Source organism: Lepus europaeus, chromosome 17 (assembly GCF_033115175.1).
Source record: "Lepus europaeus isolate LE1 chromosome 17, mLepTim1.pri, whole genome shotgun sequence".
NCBI classification, from domain to species: Eukaryota; Metazoa; Chordata; class Mammalia; order Lagomorpha; family Leporidae; genus Lepus; species Lepus europaeus.
Window position 1 is genome coordinate 32,245,225 of NC_084843.1, and position 14,382 is coordinate 32,259,606.

Genomic DNA, 14,382 nt, shown 5'->3' on the forward strand with positions numbered 1-14,382 from the left:
GGAAAAGTGGGCCCCTGCACCTGCGTAAGGAACTTGGAAGAAGCTCCTGGCTCCAGCCTTCAGATCAGCCCAGCTCCAGCCATTGCAGCCACTGGGAGTGAACCAGTGGATGGAAGATCTCTGTCTCTTTGTAACTCTGCCTTTCAAATAAATAAATGAATCTTTAAAAAAGGCATAAAAAGACAAATATCATTGGAAACTGTGAGTTATCGTTACATACTTTTCATAACTTGCCCCTCACAATCCACTAAAAAAATTTTGCAAAATTCTTTTACCTACCTTACAGGATGCTCAACCGCATCCTGAAAATCATCATCACATCTACCACTTCACGTCAGACCAAATCTGATCACGCCAAAAAAAGAGAGGAACTAAGAGCAACAACAAAATGCAAAACAACCCTTGAAAACAGTATTTAGTTTAGCATCAGGAAACAAAATCATAAAATTGTTTACCATAAACTGTAACTTGTCAGATTTCTGAGTTTTATAAAAGGCAAAAAAAGTAATCTTGGATTTCAAAGACAGTTAGTGCACAGATTTCTCTCACTATGCAAACTACCCAAAAGTAGAACAGATTCAGACAAAACATTTGTGATACAGCAATATACTAGTAATCCTATCCTACCCAAACCCATTATTTATTATCCAAAATTTTAGCATAGAACAGATTCAAATAATATGGCATAACCATATTATCTGAACTTGGTATTTTGATCCCTCACTTTAGAATAGCAAGAACTTAGTAGATTTAGATATAGCAAGGTATAGCTGTATTGTTAGCACAATTCTACCAAATAACTAATAATTTTTTTTTAACAGGCAGAGTTAGACAGTGAGAGAGAGAGAGAGAGAGAGACAGAGACAGAGAGAGGGTCTTCCTTTCCATTGGTTCACCCCCCAAATGGCTGCTACGGCCGGCACGCTGCGCCAATCCAAAGCCAGGAGCCAGGTGCTTCTTCCTGGTCTCCCATGCGGGTGCAGGGCCCAAGCACTTGGGCCATCCTCCACTGCCTTCCTGGGCCACAGCAGAGAGCTGGACTGGAAGAGGAGCAACCGGGACAGAATCCGGCGGCCCAACCGGGACTAGAACCCGGGGTACCAGCGCTGCAGGCAGAGGATTAGCCTATTGAGCCACGGCACCGGCCCAAATAACTAATAATTTTAATAATTCATAGAAAAGGGTTGAAAGGAATTTTCTTAAAACATGTTTAATTTTCACCTACTTGAAAGAGAGAGAAAAAAAGCACGCACACACTTTCATCAGGTGGTTCACCCTCCAAGAGCCCACAACAGCCAGGTCTGGCCCAGGTCAAAGTATGGAATCCACAATGGGATCCTAGCCTTCCATGTGGGTGGCAGAAGCCCAAGCACCCAAGCCATCATCTGCTGCCTCTCAGGGTGTATTTGTAGGAAATGATTGGAAGAGTAGCCTTGACTCAACTTGGCATGCTGATACAGGACGCACATATCCCAGACAGTGGCTCAATCCCCTGTGCCACAACAACAGTCCTAGGAAGTCTTTCTCGAGCAACTCTGGCACTAGGATCATTGCAGTATTTCCTTCACATGGCAATCTGTAGTTTAGCTCGTTACAATATATCTTCTTATGTGTTAATCTGGAATCATTTGCAAATTGAGGGTATGATGAGAAAAAAAGTATTTGCAAGGTATACAATGGTAAGGGTCTAGTATCCAGAACATACGAAAAACACCAACTCAACAAAAATGCAACCCAAATAATACATGAGCAACAGATCTGAAGAGACATGTCTCCAAAGATGATATACACATGGCCAACAAGCAGGTAAAAAGATCCTCACATCATTAGTCATCAGAGAAATACAAATCAAAATCACAACGAAGTACCACTTCAAATCCAGAGGAGAGATTAAATATAAAGCACAAAGAAACTGTTGTAGATGTGGAGAAATTGAAGCCCTCACATCAGCAATGCTGATGGCAATGTAAGATACAGCAGCCACTTTGTAGTTCCTCAAAAAATTAAAAACACATCATATGATCCAACAATTACATCGTGGGCACAAACTCAAATGAATTAAAAACATGTTTTCACAACAGCATTATTCTTCACATCCAAACAGTGCAAACAACCCAGATGTCTACTGACTGATGAATAAACAAAATGTGGTATCTCAATGCATGCTATTTAGCCATAAAAGGAATAAAAATGCTGATAAATGCTATTGCCTAGAAAAACTTTGAAAGCATGCTAAGACAAAGAAGCCAGACATCAAAAGGCCACATACTATATGATTCCATTTACATGAAAATTTCCAAAATAGAGAAATCCACATAGGAAGTAGATAAGTGGTTGCTAGGAACTGGTTCATAGAAGGAATGGGAAATAATTACCTGTAAGTAGTTCTTATTGGGTAACAAAAATATCCTTGGGGCATTTATTGTGGTGCAGCAGGAAAAGCTTCCACTTGGGAAGCCTGCATCCCATGCACTCCTAAATGGAGTGGCAGTTCAAGTCCCAGCTTCTCCATACTTCTTCTTCTTCTTTTTTTTTTTTTGACAGGCAGAGTGGATAGTGAGAGAGAGAGACAGAGAGAAAGGTCTTCCTTTTTGCCGTTGGTTCACCCTCCAATGGCCGCCGCGGCCGGCGCATTGCGCTGATCCAAAGCCAGGAGCCAGGTGCTTCTTTCGGTCTCCCATGCAGGTGCAGGGCCCAAGCACTTGGGCCACCCTCCACTGCCTTCCCGGGCCATAGCAGAGAGCTGGCCTGGAAGAAGGGCAACCGGGATAGAATCCGGCGCCCCAACTGGGACTAGAACCCGGTGTGCCAGCGCCGCAAGGCGGAGGATTAGCCTGTTAAGCCATGGCGCCATACTTCTGATCCAGCTTTCTGCTCATATGCCTGGGAGGCAGATGATGCTCTGAGTACTTGGGTTTCTGCCACCCACATGGGAGACCTGGAAGGAGAGTCTGGTTCCTGGCATTGGCCTGGCCTAAGCCCTAGCTGTTGCAGGCATTCAGGAAGGGAACCAATGGACGAAAGATCAGTCACTCTGCCCTTCAAATAAATAAATAAATCTTTTTTAAAAAATGCTCTGGAATTAAACAGTGATATAATAATTCACAACCTTGTGAATTAACTGCAAACCACTGAATTGTATACTTCAAAAGGGTGAATTTTATGCCATGTAAATTATATCTCAATAAAAATTAAAAAGAGAAAAAAACAAGGTATGGATTACAGTATTTGGGATACCTCCTAAATGCAAGATTTAAGTCAATAAAATGAGTTAAGATTCCACTGGAATTACCTCCAAGGAAACGTCCAAGTATATAGAACATGGAAAGGTAAAAAGGTTTCTTAAATATCTGCAGATAGACAAGATAATTTGTACAGTTGCGATATTAAACTTTTAACTTCAAGCTACAAAAAAAAAAAATAACAGCTTTGTTTATTCTCATCTATCTAACATCACAAATTCAGACTCCATACAGCAGATGGATGGAAAAAGAAAGAATCCAGATGGACAGATATAAAGGAAGTAAGAAGCAAGACAGGTTTAGAGGCACATCAAAACAAATCAAGCCCCTTTGCAGAGCTTCCAGAATCAGTCTGCGTGCCAACAAAAAAAAGCAATCTCATTATTCAACATACACCTTTATTTGCCACACTTAACAACTATGTTTTGACGGTTTCCAAATACCAAATCCAACATACATGGATGAAAACTTACCAATACTAAGGGTATTCAAAGAATGACTATGCCACTGATTTTACACAATGTCAAAAACTGTGTCATGTTTTGTTCAATGAAATAGATGTAACCTCCAACTGAGCCTATTTATTAGAAGACAGTATTGTTGCAGATGATATTAATGTCTCTGTCAGACTGGTTAAAAAGAATCTGTGTCATTGTTTTAGAGTTAGTAGAATCCTTAAAAAAGCAAACATTAAAAAAGCAAACATTCTTCCTCCCAGCTAAGGAGAGAAATGTGTTGCAAACTCCAAGTTGCCTAACAGAAACTCTCTTCTTCATAACCTGCATTTACAAATCCTAAAACCTACCTTTACAAACCTGATTACCTACACGTCCCCGGCACTTATCGTGATGGAGAATTCAAACAACTCACTTTTGTCCTCTTCCACTTCTGCTCACCCTCTCACAAATGCAATGTCTTGTCCAGATTCACCAAAAATCCACCACTTTCTGAAGACCTTCCTTCATCTAGGAGATTTCTTTAATTTCTAAACACACCTAGCATGAGTTTGCACCATCAAATGACACACTTGGCCTTGTACAGTAACTGAATCTTCACTAACATAAAGCTCCTGAAGGTTAGGGCAGTTTCTCCAAATAGCCTTACTTGCCCACAGTGCTGTTACAAGGCAGCCACTTAATAAATAATTATGTGAAGTAAGCATTCTAGCACTGCCTTCGGTTCCTAAAAAGAGCATTAATATTAGGCAGGTACTCAAAAGTGGCAAGTTCCCATAGATATTGACTAACCAATTCTCACTATGTAAAAAATTCCAGTCCATCCTATATCGCCCCATAAGGCTAACAAATGAATTGCTCCAATAAAAGCACATTTGAGGGGCTTAGGGAAACAGGAAATAACTTTCTGTAACTCACAGAGATTCGTTCTACTGTCCTTTTTTGGCCAAGCTGGAGCTAAAATGAAATCACTACAAGTGTCTGCAGAGCGGGAAGAGAGCTTCCTGAGAATACAGTTAGGGTGAGGAGCAGCCCAGCAATAGGTTACACATCACACAGCAGAGCGCGCCTAGGTCTTCCCAGAATCTTCACTGATCATCCGAGTCCCAGAGGACCCCTTAGTAACCAGTCACCTGGAAACCAAATATCCATCTTGATCACAATCACTGTCTGAACCCACTACAGGTCATGCATCCATAATCTGAAAATCCAAACCTTTCTCAGCACTAACATGACCCTCAAAAGGGTTCAGATTTGGGATTTTCAAATTAGGGATGTTCTACTGGTAAAAACTATGTAAATATTCCAAAATCCAACAAAGTCCGAACTCCAAAACACTTCTGGTCCCAAGCATTTTGGATGAGGAATAATAAACCTTCAATAACTCCAATTCAACCAAACCAGTCACAGAATCAACAGCTCCTTCTCCACAATCAGCATCCCTTTCTTCCCTTAAAAAAGAGGGAGATAAGATTTTGAAAATGAGAATGCATTTTTAATCCTGAGATTATTATAAATTAAGTATCATTTAAAAACTAAATGACCCTTAAGTATTAAGATAATCAGTCAAGAAATCAAACAGAAGGCTAACTGTTCAAAACCAATCTCATTAAAATAAAGAGGAATTACTACATCTGGTAGTAAACAACACAGTCACCTTTTGGATTTCATGAAGACCACTGCCATTCCTTGTAAATGCACAGAGTTCTTTCTCTTAGCATCTCTTCTTACACGACAAAATCACAAATAATAAAAAGAAAAAAACGTGAGGCTCAGCTGATTTTAGTTGGAAGACTATCAATACATATTACTGCTCAGGATAAAATACTGCTCTGGACTCTGGACTCAATTCCTCTTGAACTTTACTACCTTGAAGAGGGAATCTGGAGTTAAGAATATGATCTTAAAAACTGAACTCCGGATTAAAATGCTCCTTCAAAAAAGGTGGATCTAAATTTTAATGCTCAACTTATGTATTTATATAATTATTTTACCAGCCATAATACAAAGAAACCCCTAAAACATCTTGTCAAGCAGGAACAACTAACCACTAAGGATAGGCAGCAATGACTGATAAAAAGGGGACCTGAGGCAGAAGGCAGGGATTCAAAGCAAACAGAATTAGAATAAGATAAACAACTTATTAAAAACCACCTAAAATAAACCAACATTAACTTTAAAAACCTACAGGGTTATGTTTGTCATTTCAAAATCTTCTAAAAATAAGTAAGCCCTACTGAAAGAAACCAATCACTAAGAAAACTCAAACAAATACAAGTAAAAATTTAGCATTTTATATTACCACAATTCTGTCAACGCATTCATTTCATGTTTCTCAGAACCTCCTGTATCTGCTCTTACGTGCGGGCTACTACTAACACATGATTCTGAGAAGGGCTTAACCCAATGAAACATTTCAGCAAATGTATGACAGGCTTGAAAGAATAAACAAGAAGAGTTTATGATAACTGATAGCCAAAAGGCTATTTCCTGGAGGGAAAAGCTGGGTTTGGACTGACAGGAGAATTTTTAAATCCAACCAACAAGACATATTATACCAGAAAACCGACCCATGCTTTTATTCTTTACACAAGCATATGCTTTCAAACGTACTTTTAACCTTTGGACAACCAAAGTGATACCAGATACCGCAAAGCATTGTTGCCTATGCGAGCGTTCATTTCGATGTTACAGTCGAAATCCTCCACAAAACTCACATAACACATTCTGATGAGCACTACGGAAATGGAAAGGCTTGTAATTCTCGAGGTAAAGGCTACCTTATTTTTCACTTGTTCAAAGTTTCAGTTTTGCTTTTTAATCCGTGACAGAAATCATCCCTTGTGGGACACTGCAGAGGGCAGACCCTCCTGTCAGGCCAGAAGAGTCTAACACAAAGACACCGCGCTAACCAAGTGCTGTAATTCTTCCAAACTGAGCCTCTCCACACCCCCTCCACCCTTCCCCCCAACAGATATGTCTATTAAATCAGTGTCTGTTCTCCCCCTCGCACAACAAAGAGAACTTCTCACCGCATGAAATTGCCGCTGAATGGACACCAGAAAGCAGGATTTGCATAATTCCTTCCAACGAAACCCTGTCGGGAAGGAGGGGATGAGGGGCCCAAGCGAACGGGTGCAATCGCCTAGATTCTGCTGGGGAAGACCTGGTTCCCAAGGCTATTTCCCGGCGGGGGCGGGCGGGGGTGCCGGAATCCTGGGCCTCCCCGAGGGCTGGGCGTGGGGGACCGAGGACGACCAAAGGGCATTTCCCCAAACCCCGGCAGCAGCGGAGCCCAGACCGGGAAACAACAATGCTGAAGGACAGGCGAGGCAGACACAGGGACGGGCCGGGGCTGGGGGGCGGCGGGCGGAGCGGAGACACCACACGGGCCACTTACTTTTTGGAGGGGGGTTAAATATATGAGTTAAGCCCTTATGGTCCCGCCGGCCGCCGCACAGAGGGAAACGGGACCTTGGGAGAGAAAAACAAGACAAAACACACAGCGTGAGAGGCGCAGCTCGGCCGCCCGCCCTCCCTCCTGCCCGGGGAAAAGCCACCCGCGGGCGGCCCGCGGCCCGGGAGGCGGGGGTGGGGAGGGCGGGCGAGGCGGTCCGCGAGGCGGCGGCTCCGGCCAATCCCGGGCAGCGGCCGAGAGCCACCCCCGCCCGGGCTCCGCGGTCCGGCCGGTCCCACCCCCGCCTCCGCGCCGCGCACACACCGAACACAAATACGCACACACCGACCCGTGCGTCCAGGACCAACTCCCCGGCCGCCTCCAGCACCCGCAGAGGAAGCGCAGCCGCTGCCCCCCGCGGCCATGACACCCCACTTGGCTTGGTCAGGCGGACCCGGGGCCTGTGACAGCTCCGGCTCCCTCCGCCCCCATCTCCACCTCACGCCTCGCACACGCCCGAGCGCCGGGCGCCCGCCCGCCGCCAGCAGCGCGTGCACGCGGGGACGGGGCGCGCCGCCGCGCGTGGGGGAGGGGCGCACGGCGGAGGCCGGCGGCAGCCGGAGAGCGGCCGCGGGGGCCGAGCCGCGGCCCAGCACGCCCTTCCCTCGCGCCACCCCTCGTCCGGCCGCAGCGGCAGCACCGCGGCCCGAGACTCCACAATAAGCCGGCAGCGGCCGGGCGGCCGGCGCGGAGGGGGAGGGGAGGGGACGGGCCGCGGGGGAGGGGCTCGCGCTCCCGCCCGAGAGCCCGCCCCGGGGAGGCGCGCGGAGGGGAGGGGCCGGCGCGCGCGCTCCGGCCGCGGGAGGAGAACCCGCCCGGGGGTCGCGCGCGCTCGCACTCCGGGGGGTGGGGGAGGGGGCGCCGGAGCCACCGAGGGCGGGCGGGCCGGAGCAGCAATTGCCTGTGCCCCGGCTCCCTCCCCCGCCCGGGGCGGTCGGCGGCGGGGCGGCCTAGGGGGCGGCGGCGGCCGGGAGAGGGTCTCACCTACACAGTGAATGAGCTTGTGGCGCCACGAGTCCAGTTCTTGCCGAAAGCCGCGTCTCTCAACTGAGCATTGCTGCCGCCTACACACCCTCGCCATCTTCTGCCGCCCGCCCGGCCCTGCCTCCGCCGCGGCTCCGCGCACGCCCAGCCGCGTCGCCCGGGGCCGCGCACGCACCCGCGGCCTAGGCGTCGCGCCTCCCGCCGGGGGCGGCGCGGGGGCAGGGCCGGCCTCACCTCGCCGTGGCCCCGGCGTGGCTCCGGGGCGCCGTGGGTCCCCGCGCCGGCAGGCCTGCACGCTCCGCGGCCCCGCGTCGGCGCCCGTCGGGCTGCCGTCCTTGTTGTGCTGGGCCGCGGCCGCCGCCGCCTCCGGCTGCCCAGGAGGGCGCCTTCCCACGGCCGGGGCGCAGCCTGGCGCTGTCCCCCCAGGCCACGGCGGCCCCTTCCCTCCCCGGGCCCATTGGTCACGTCCCACCTGCCTATCGCCCGACACCAACTGTTGCAAGTTCCGCTTAAGTGCGCCTCGGAACTTCTCGGCCGAAACTGCTCCTCCCGGAGCGTGCGGGAGAGGCAGGAGCAGGAGTAAAAGCCCGGAGGGCCGTGGAGGCCCTGAGGCTCTCCAGGGTGAACTGGACGCAACTGTTAAGTCATTGGAAGACCTGGGCGACATCCGTAAATTAAGAGAGCGAAAAAGCCGGGAGGCTTTCCCCAGCAAGGCTGATCAGAGGCGACATTCTCAAGGGGTTTCAGGAAATTGTGGGAAAGAGGACGGTGGTCAACGGCAGGCTCAGGTAGAACTATTCAAAGCAGACAGCTGGAAAATGCTCTAATTCCTGATTTCGGCACAGGTCTGGAAGAGAAGCATGTTCGATGAGGAAGGGGATTTCCAAGTACCTCGTGAAATAGTCTCTGCACAAGGCACTGCCTGTGCATTGCTTACCTGTTACTGGGGAGCGAAGAAAGAAGGATGGGGCAACGAAAGGCGAAAAGGTAAAGGAGAAAGAGGGGAGAGAAGAGGGAGAGAAAAAACGAAGGAAAAGAGAGCCCTCCGCCAAAGAACTGGTACCCTAGGATTCTGGCCTCCTAGCCCCTTTTGGGTGTAAGATTAAGGACAGCACAGTCCTGGTTTTAGATATTTAAATTCAGACACTCAATTTTAATTACTATAGTGGGAAAGCAATGTCGTTCAGGATCCCGTTGGTGTTTACATCAGATCTTTTCAAAAGTTCTGGTTCCTGGTTCTCTGAACCATTCTCTCGTGGAATGGAGGAAGCTATCCATAAGAGAGGGACCGGTGGGCCCCTCGGGTAGGGCTGTCTGAGTTGCTTAGGCAGAAAGAGGCTTGCCCCACCCCTCAGTGTAAAATAATCCTTTTCGCAATTCTAGAAAGTCCACAGTATTTCATGGGCGAAAGAGTACTGTCAAATGGTCGGGCTGTTAAGTCAGGGAGTGTCGAGTTTCTGTGCACGCAGTACTATCCCAGGGCCTGAGGAGAGAGGGGTGGGAGACGAAAGGCTGCCGGGACAACCGTCCTGTCCCGAGTCCTGGCACCACACCTTGCATCCCATCCGGAAACGTCCTTTCTTCACCGCTAGGTGGTGGGTTTGAGTCTTTTTGTAGCTTTTTCTGTGATCTGAAGTAAGTTTCCTAAAATGTCCAGGGCGCAAAGAACAATGTAATTAAAAAATGAATTGATAATGAATGTATTCTCTAGTCACCCCACACAATTTTGGTGTAAAACAAACTAAGATTGATTCTTTCTCAACATAATGTCTTAAAGAGTCTCAAGGAGAGAATCCTAGAGGTTTCAGAGGTCAATTCTAAATAAAGTCATAGATTCTCAGATACGTGGCATAGAATTGGGAGTCCTGACAAATAAGGTGACTGACTTGACCAAGGCTGCAGAACTCCCAGACAGGGAGGGCAGCAAAAGCCAGGAGACAAGTTTCCCAACTCTCTTTTCAGTGTTATTTCCACGGCTTCACTTTGCATGCCAGTCTCTACTCCACTTATTTTACCTTGGGAACCTACATATAATTGATCCCTTATAAAGGCCTTTTTGGAAGAAAAGATAAGGAGGGTGATAATAGCTAGCTACTGTCTATTGAATGCCTGCTGTGTATGTTTAGCATCACTACATGATTCCATTCCATCTGAGTAGCAAGGCAATGAAGTAGGTATTTTTTACGATATTTTCCAGGGGAGTTGTATATATCCATGTCCCAGGTCACATCATTAGCAATGGCAAGACCAGAATTCTATCCAAGATCATTCTGATTGCAAACCCCTCTAAGTTGCCTTGGAAGCGGAAGCAGAAGAGATGATCCCTGCCCAGGTGAGCAGTCGGAACACACATTCTAAGCTCCTGTCAAATGTTAGGCATTGTCCTCCGTGCTGAGGACAAGCACATAGCAAAGTCCTAATTTGTGACCTGCATTACCTTTGGCCACCCTGGAAGGGGGCCTTAGCTGTAAACTCTTTCCCCTTCTGGGGAGGGTTAAGAATACAACAGTTAAGAAAAAAAGCGCTGGGGGGCTGGTGCTGTGGCTCAGTGGGTTAAGCCGCCACCTACAGTGCTGGAATCCATACGGGGATGCCAGGTTGAGTCCTGACTGCTTCACTTCCCATCCAGCTCTCTGCTATGTGCCTGGGAAAAAGCAGTGGTGGATAGCCCAAATCCTTGGCCCTTTCACCCAGGTGGGAGACCTGGGAGAAGCTCTTGGCTCCTGGCTTCAACCTGGTCCAGCTCCAACCATTGCAGCCATTTGGGGTAACTCTGCCTTTCAAATAAATAAAAAAATATTAAAAAAAAAAAAAACCAAACTGAAAACAGAGTGAGCTTGCTTACAATCTTGGTTCCATCTCTTAGGGGCTGTGTGGTTCTAGTCATCAATTTCCTTGTGTGAAAAGGAAGTTAACTTCACAAAGCCAGGTTTGCGTGAAGGTGAAATGAAATGATCCCCCTGCAGCTGCTGACATGTTGTCCCCATAAGGTTCATGTCACATCTCTTGATTAGGTTTCCCAAACTCCTGTCTACCTGCCCAGCCTGCAGCATGACAGGAGACCAAGACGCTTGTGCAGCTCAGAGTCTGTCTGTAAGTGTGTGAAGGAATGCCGGCCATGACCTTATTCTTTGAAAACAACGTAGTCTGAGTTGTGCTCTGTAGCTCTCAGTGGGCTCCAGATGCCGGAAGAAATAGATTACAGAGAAACTGTAGTGGAGAAGGGGAGCAATTTGTCTGTGAACTGTGAGTCTGGGTCTGTCTGGATTAGACCAACACTACCTTGTGTCAGATGAGGCGGAAATAGCAGGCAATAGGGAAATGACCTTAGATAAATGGGGAATCGGGGCCTTCCAAGGAAGAAAACATCCTGATGGGAGATTTTTAACAATACAGTTGACTTCTACTGAAGTCTAGCAAGTAGCAGATTCTTTTTGAAGCACTTTTCATGGATAATGTGATATTCCTCACAACAACACAATCAATTATCCCCCATTTTGTAACAATACATAGTGGTCAAGTACTTTGCCCAAGGCCTCACAGGTTATTGTAGATTTGGATTCAAACACAGGCAACCTGGCTGCGGAGTCAGCTATTGTACTGTTTTGCCTCCAGTGCAACCAATGGAAATGTGGAATGAGAGATGGGAGGGAGGCCATGTCAGTTGGTGGCTTGGTATTTTCGAGAAACTACTCATATCATTGTTACTTTTGCTTAGTGAAAGACTTGCAGAGCCCCTCTCTTCTCAGCCTGCCCTTATTACTACTGGCCTAGAAAACTTTATTGCTTTACTTTATATTGTATGTATATGAAATTCATTTTATTTCATAATTTTGTTAATACACCATAAAATTCACTCATTTAAAGTGTACCCTTCAGCAATTTTTGTTATATTCTGAGAGTTGGCTGCTTTCACTGAGAATTTTTCAAGATTCACCCATGTTGTGGCATGTATTAGGATTCACTTTTGATTGCCAAATAATATTTCATCATAAGACTACACAGGATTTTGTTCATTAATTCCAGTTGATTAGTATTTTTACTGCTTTCAACATTTTGACATGAATATTACTGCTATGAACATTTGTACACAAGTTTTGTTTTGGACAGGAAGAGTGGACAGTGTGAGAGAGAGAGAGAGAAAGGTTTTCCTTTTGCCATTGGTTCACCCTCCAGTGGCCACCGCGGCCAGCGCGCTGTGGCCAGCGCATCACGCTGATCCGAAGGCAGGAGCCAGGTGCTTCTCCTGGTCTCCCATGGGGTGTAGGGCCCAAGCACTTGGGCTATCCTCCACTGCACTCCCTGGCTACAGCAGAGAGCTGGCCTGGAAGAGGGACAACCGGTACTAGAACCTGGTGTGCTGGCGCCACTAGGCGGATGATTAGCCTATTGAGCCGCGGCGCCAGCCGTATACAAGTTTTAAATAGACCTGTTTTCATGTTTGTTTTAATGTGAATATGAATGTATTCCATATATTTTGAAAAAAAGTTCAAATGGCTAATCACAGTAACTCTCATGTCCTCTTCACTCAGATTCCTCAGTTTTTAATGTTTTACCACCTCTCTCTCTCTCTCTCTCTACACACACACACACACACACACAAACACACACACATGATTTTCTTGTTACCTAGAGTCCTTTTGAGCAATCTGAAAGAAAACTCGAGACTTGATGCCCTTTTGCCCTAAATATCCAGTGTATGTGTCCACAGCACAAATACCTTTTTGACCATGGTACAGCCCTTCAAACCAGGAAATCATCGTTGACATAACACAGACCATCTTAACATTTAATTCAACAACATTCCAACTGGCCTGAAATCATATCCAGGAACTTACTTTAAATTTAATTGTCATGAATTTTCAATCTCCTTCAATGTGGAAAATTTCCTTGATTTTTCATGTCTTTTGTGACCTTGACAGTTTTGGGGAGACTAGGCCTGGCATTTTTTTTTTTTTAATATTTGTTTGACAGGTAGAATTATAGACAGTGAGAGAGAGAGAGATGGAGAGAAGGGTCTTCCTTCTGTTGGTTCATTCCCCTAATGGCCATCATGGCTGGCACTTCACCTATCTGAAGCCAGGAGCCAGGTGCCTCCTCCTGGTCTCCCATGTGGGTGCAGGGGCCCAAACACTTGGGCCATCCTCCACTGCCCTCCACAGTAGAGAGCTGGACTGGAAGAGGAGCAACCGGGACTAGAATCCGGCACCCATATGGGGTGCCTGCACTGCAGGTGGAGGATTAACCAAGTGAGCCACGGCACCAGCCCCTAGGCCTGGCATTCTTTAAGCTGTTCCTCACCTGGGCCCATCCAGTCTGCTCATGACTAGGCTTAGCCACATGTTTGGACAGGAAACCCATAAGACAGGAAGCTAGGCTCTTTCCAGGACCCGTCCTCACAAGGAGGCACTCAGTGTGAACCTTCCAGAGCATCGTGATGAGAACTTTGCTGATCTGGTCAAATGATTTTCTCCACCCAAAATCACCCTTGCTTCCTTTCTACTTGATAAATATTTTGTGAGGAGAGAGTCTGAGATTATGCCAACACCCCATCCCTCATTAAACCCTCACATGCCAGCCTTAAAGTTCATGAATGGCTGGTCACTCATCACGATGATGGTCACATGGTGATTGTGTTTCCTTCATCCTTTCTTCTGCATTTACTAGTTAGCATTCTAATGAAAGGGAGGGTTTCTCTTGTCCCTTTTTACTTACTTGTTCAGTTTCTTGCTGATCTCAGTATGGACTTGTGCGCTCCTGTATCATTCAGTGAGTTGTAATGTATTACCATGGTTACTTACTTTCATTTTCAAATTATTCCTGATTTGGCCAGTGGGAACCCCTTCAAGCTGATTTCCTGGTCCTATTGGCATGGCTGCTTCATTCTATAAACATTTTCTTTTTTTTTAAGATTTATTTATTTATTTGAAAGGCAGTTACAGAGAGGCAGAGGCAGAGAAAGAAAGAAGAAAGAGAGAGAGAGGTCTTTCCCCAGATGGCCACAAAGGCTGGAGCTGGGCCAGTCCAAAGCCAGGAGCCAGGAACTTCTGGGTCTCCCACGCTGGTGCAGAGACCCAAGGACTTGGGCCATCTTCTACCTTTCCCAGGTCATAGCAGAGAGCTGGATCAGAAGAGAAGCAGCCAGAACTTGAACTGGTGCCCGTATGGGATGCTGGCACTGCAGTTCACAGCTTTACCCACGATGCCACAGCACCAGTCCCTCTATAAACATTTTCTTATTTTC

The 14,382-nt window shown here is 47.0% G+C and overlaps 1 protein-coding gene across 7 annotated transcripts in view; it reads right to left on the bottom strand.

The window, feature by feature from the left end:
• LCOR (ligand dependent nuclear receptor corepressor) overlaps window positions 1-8,254 on the bottom strand; it is a 132,434-nt gene extending 124,180 nt beyond the window's left edge. For 4 of the 7 annotated variants that reach the window (XM_062214378.1, XM_062214374.1, XM_062214384.1 and 1 more), the window contains exons 1-3: window positions 8,139-8,254; window positions 7,098-7,171; window positions 6,730-6,794 (exon numbers count right to left, since the gene is read on the bottom strand). In XM_062214378.1, coding sequence (XP_062070362.1) covers window positions 6,730-6,775 — 46 coding nt within the window. In that variant the 5' untranslated portion in view covers window positions 6,776-6,794; window positions 7,098-7,171; window positions 8,139-8,254. The remainder of the gene's footprint in view (window positions 1-6,729; window positions 6,795-7,097; window positions 7,172-8,138) is intronic. The other 3 variants (XM_062214375.1, XM_062214379.1, XM_062214380.1) reach the window with 3 other exon arrangements.
• Window positions 8,255-14,382: the final 6,128 nt, after the last annotated feature.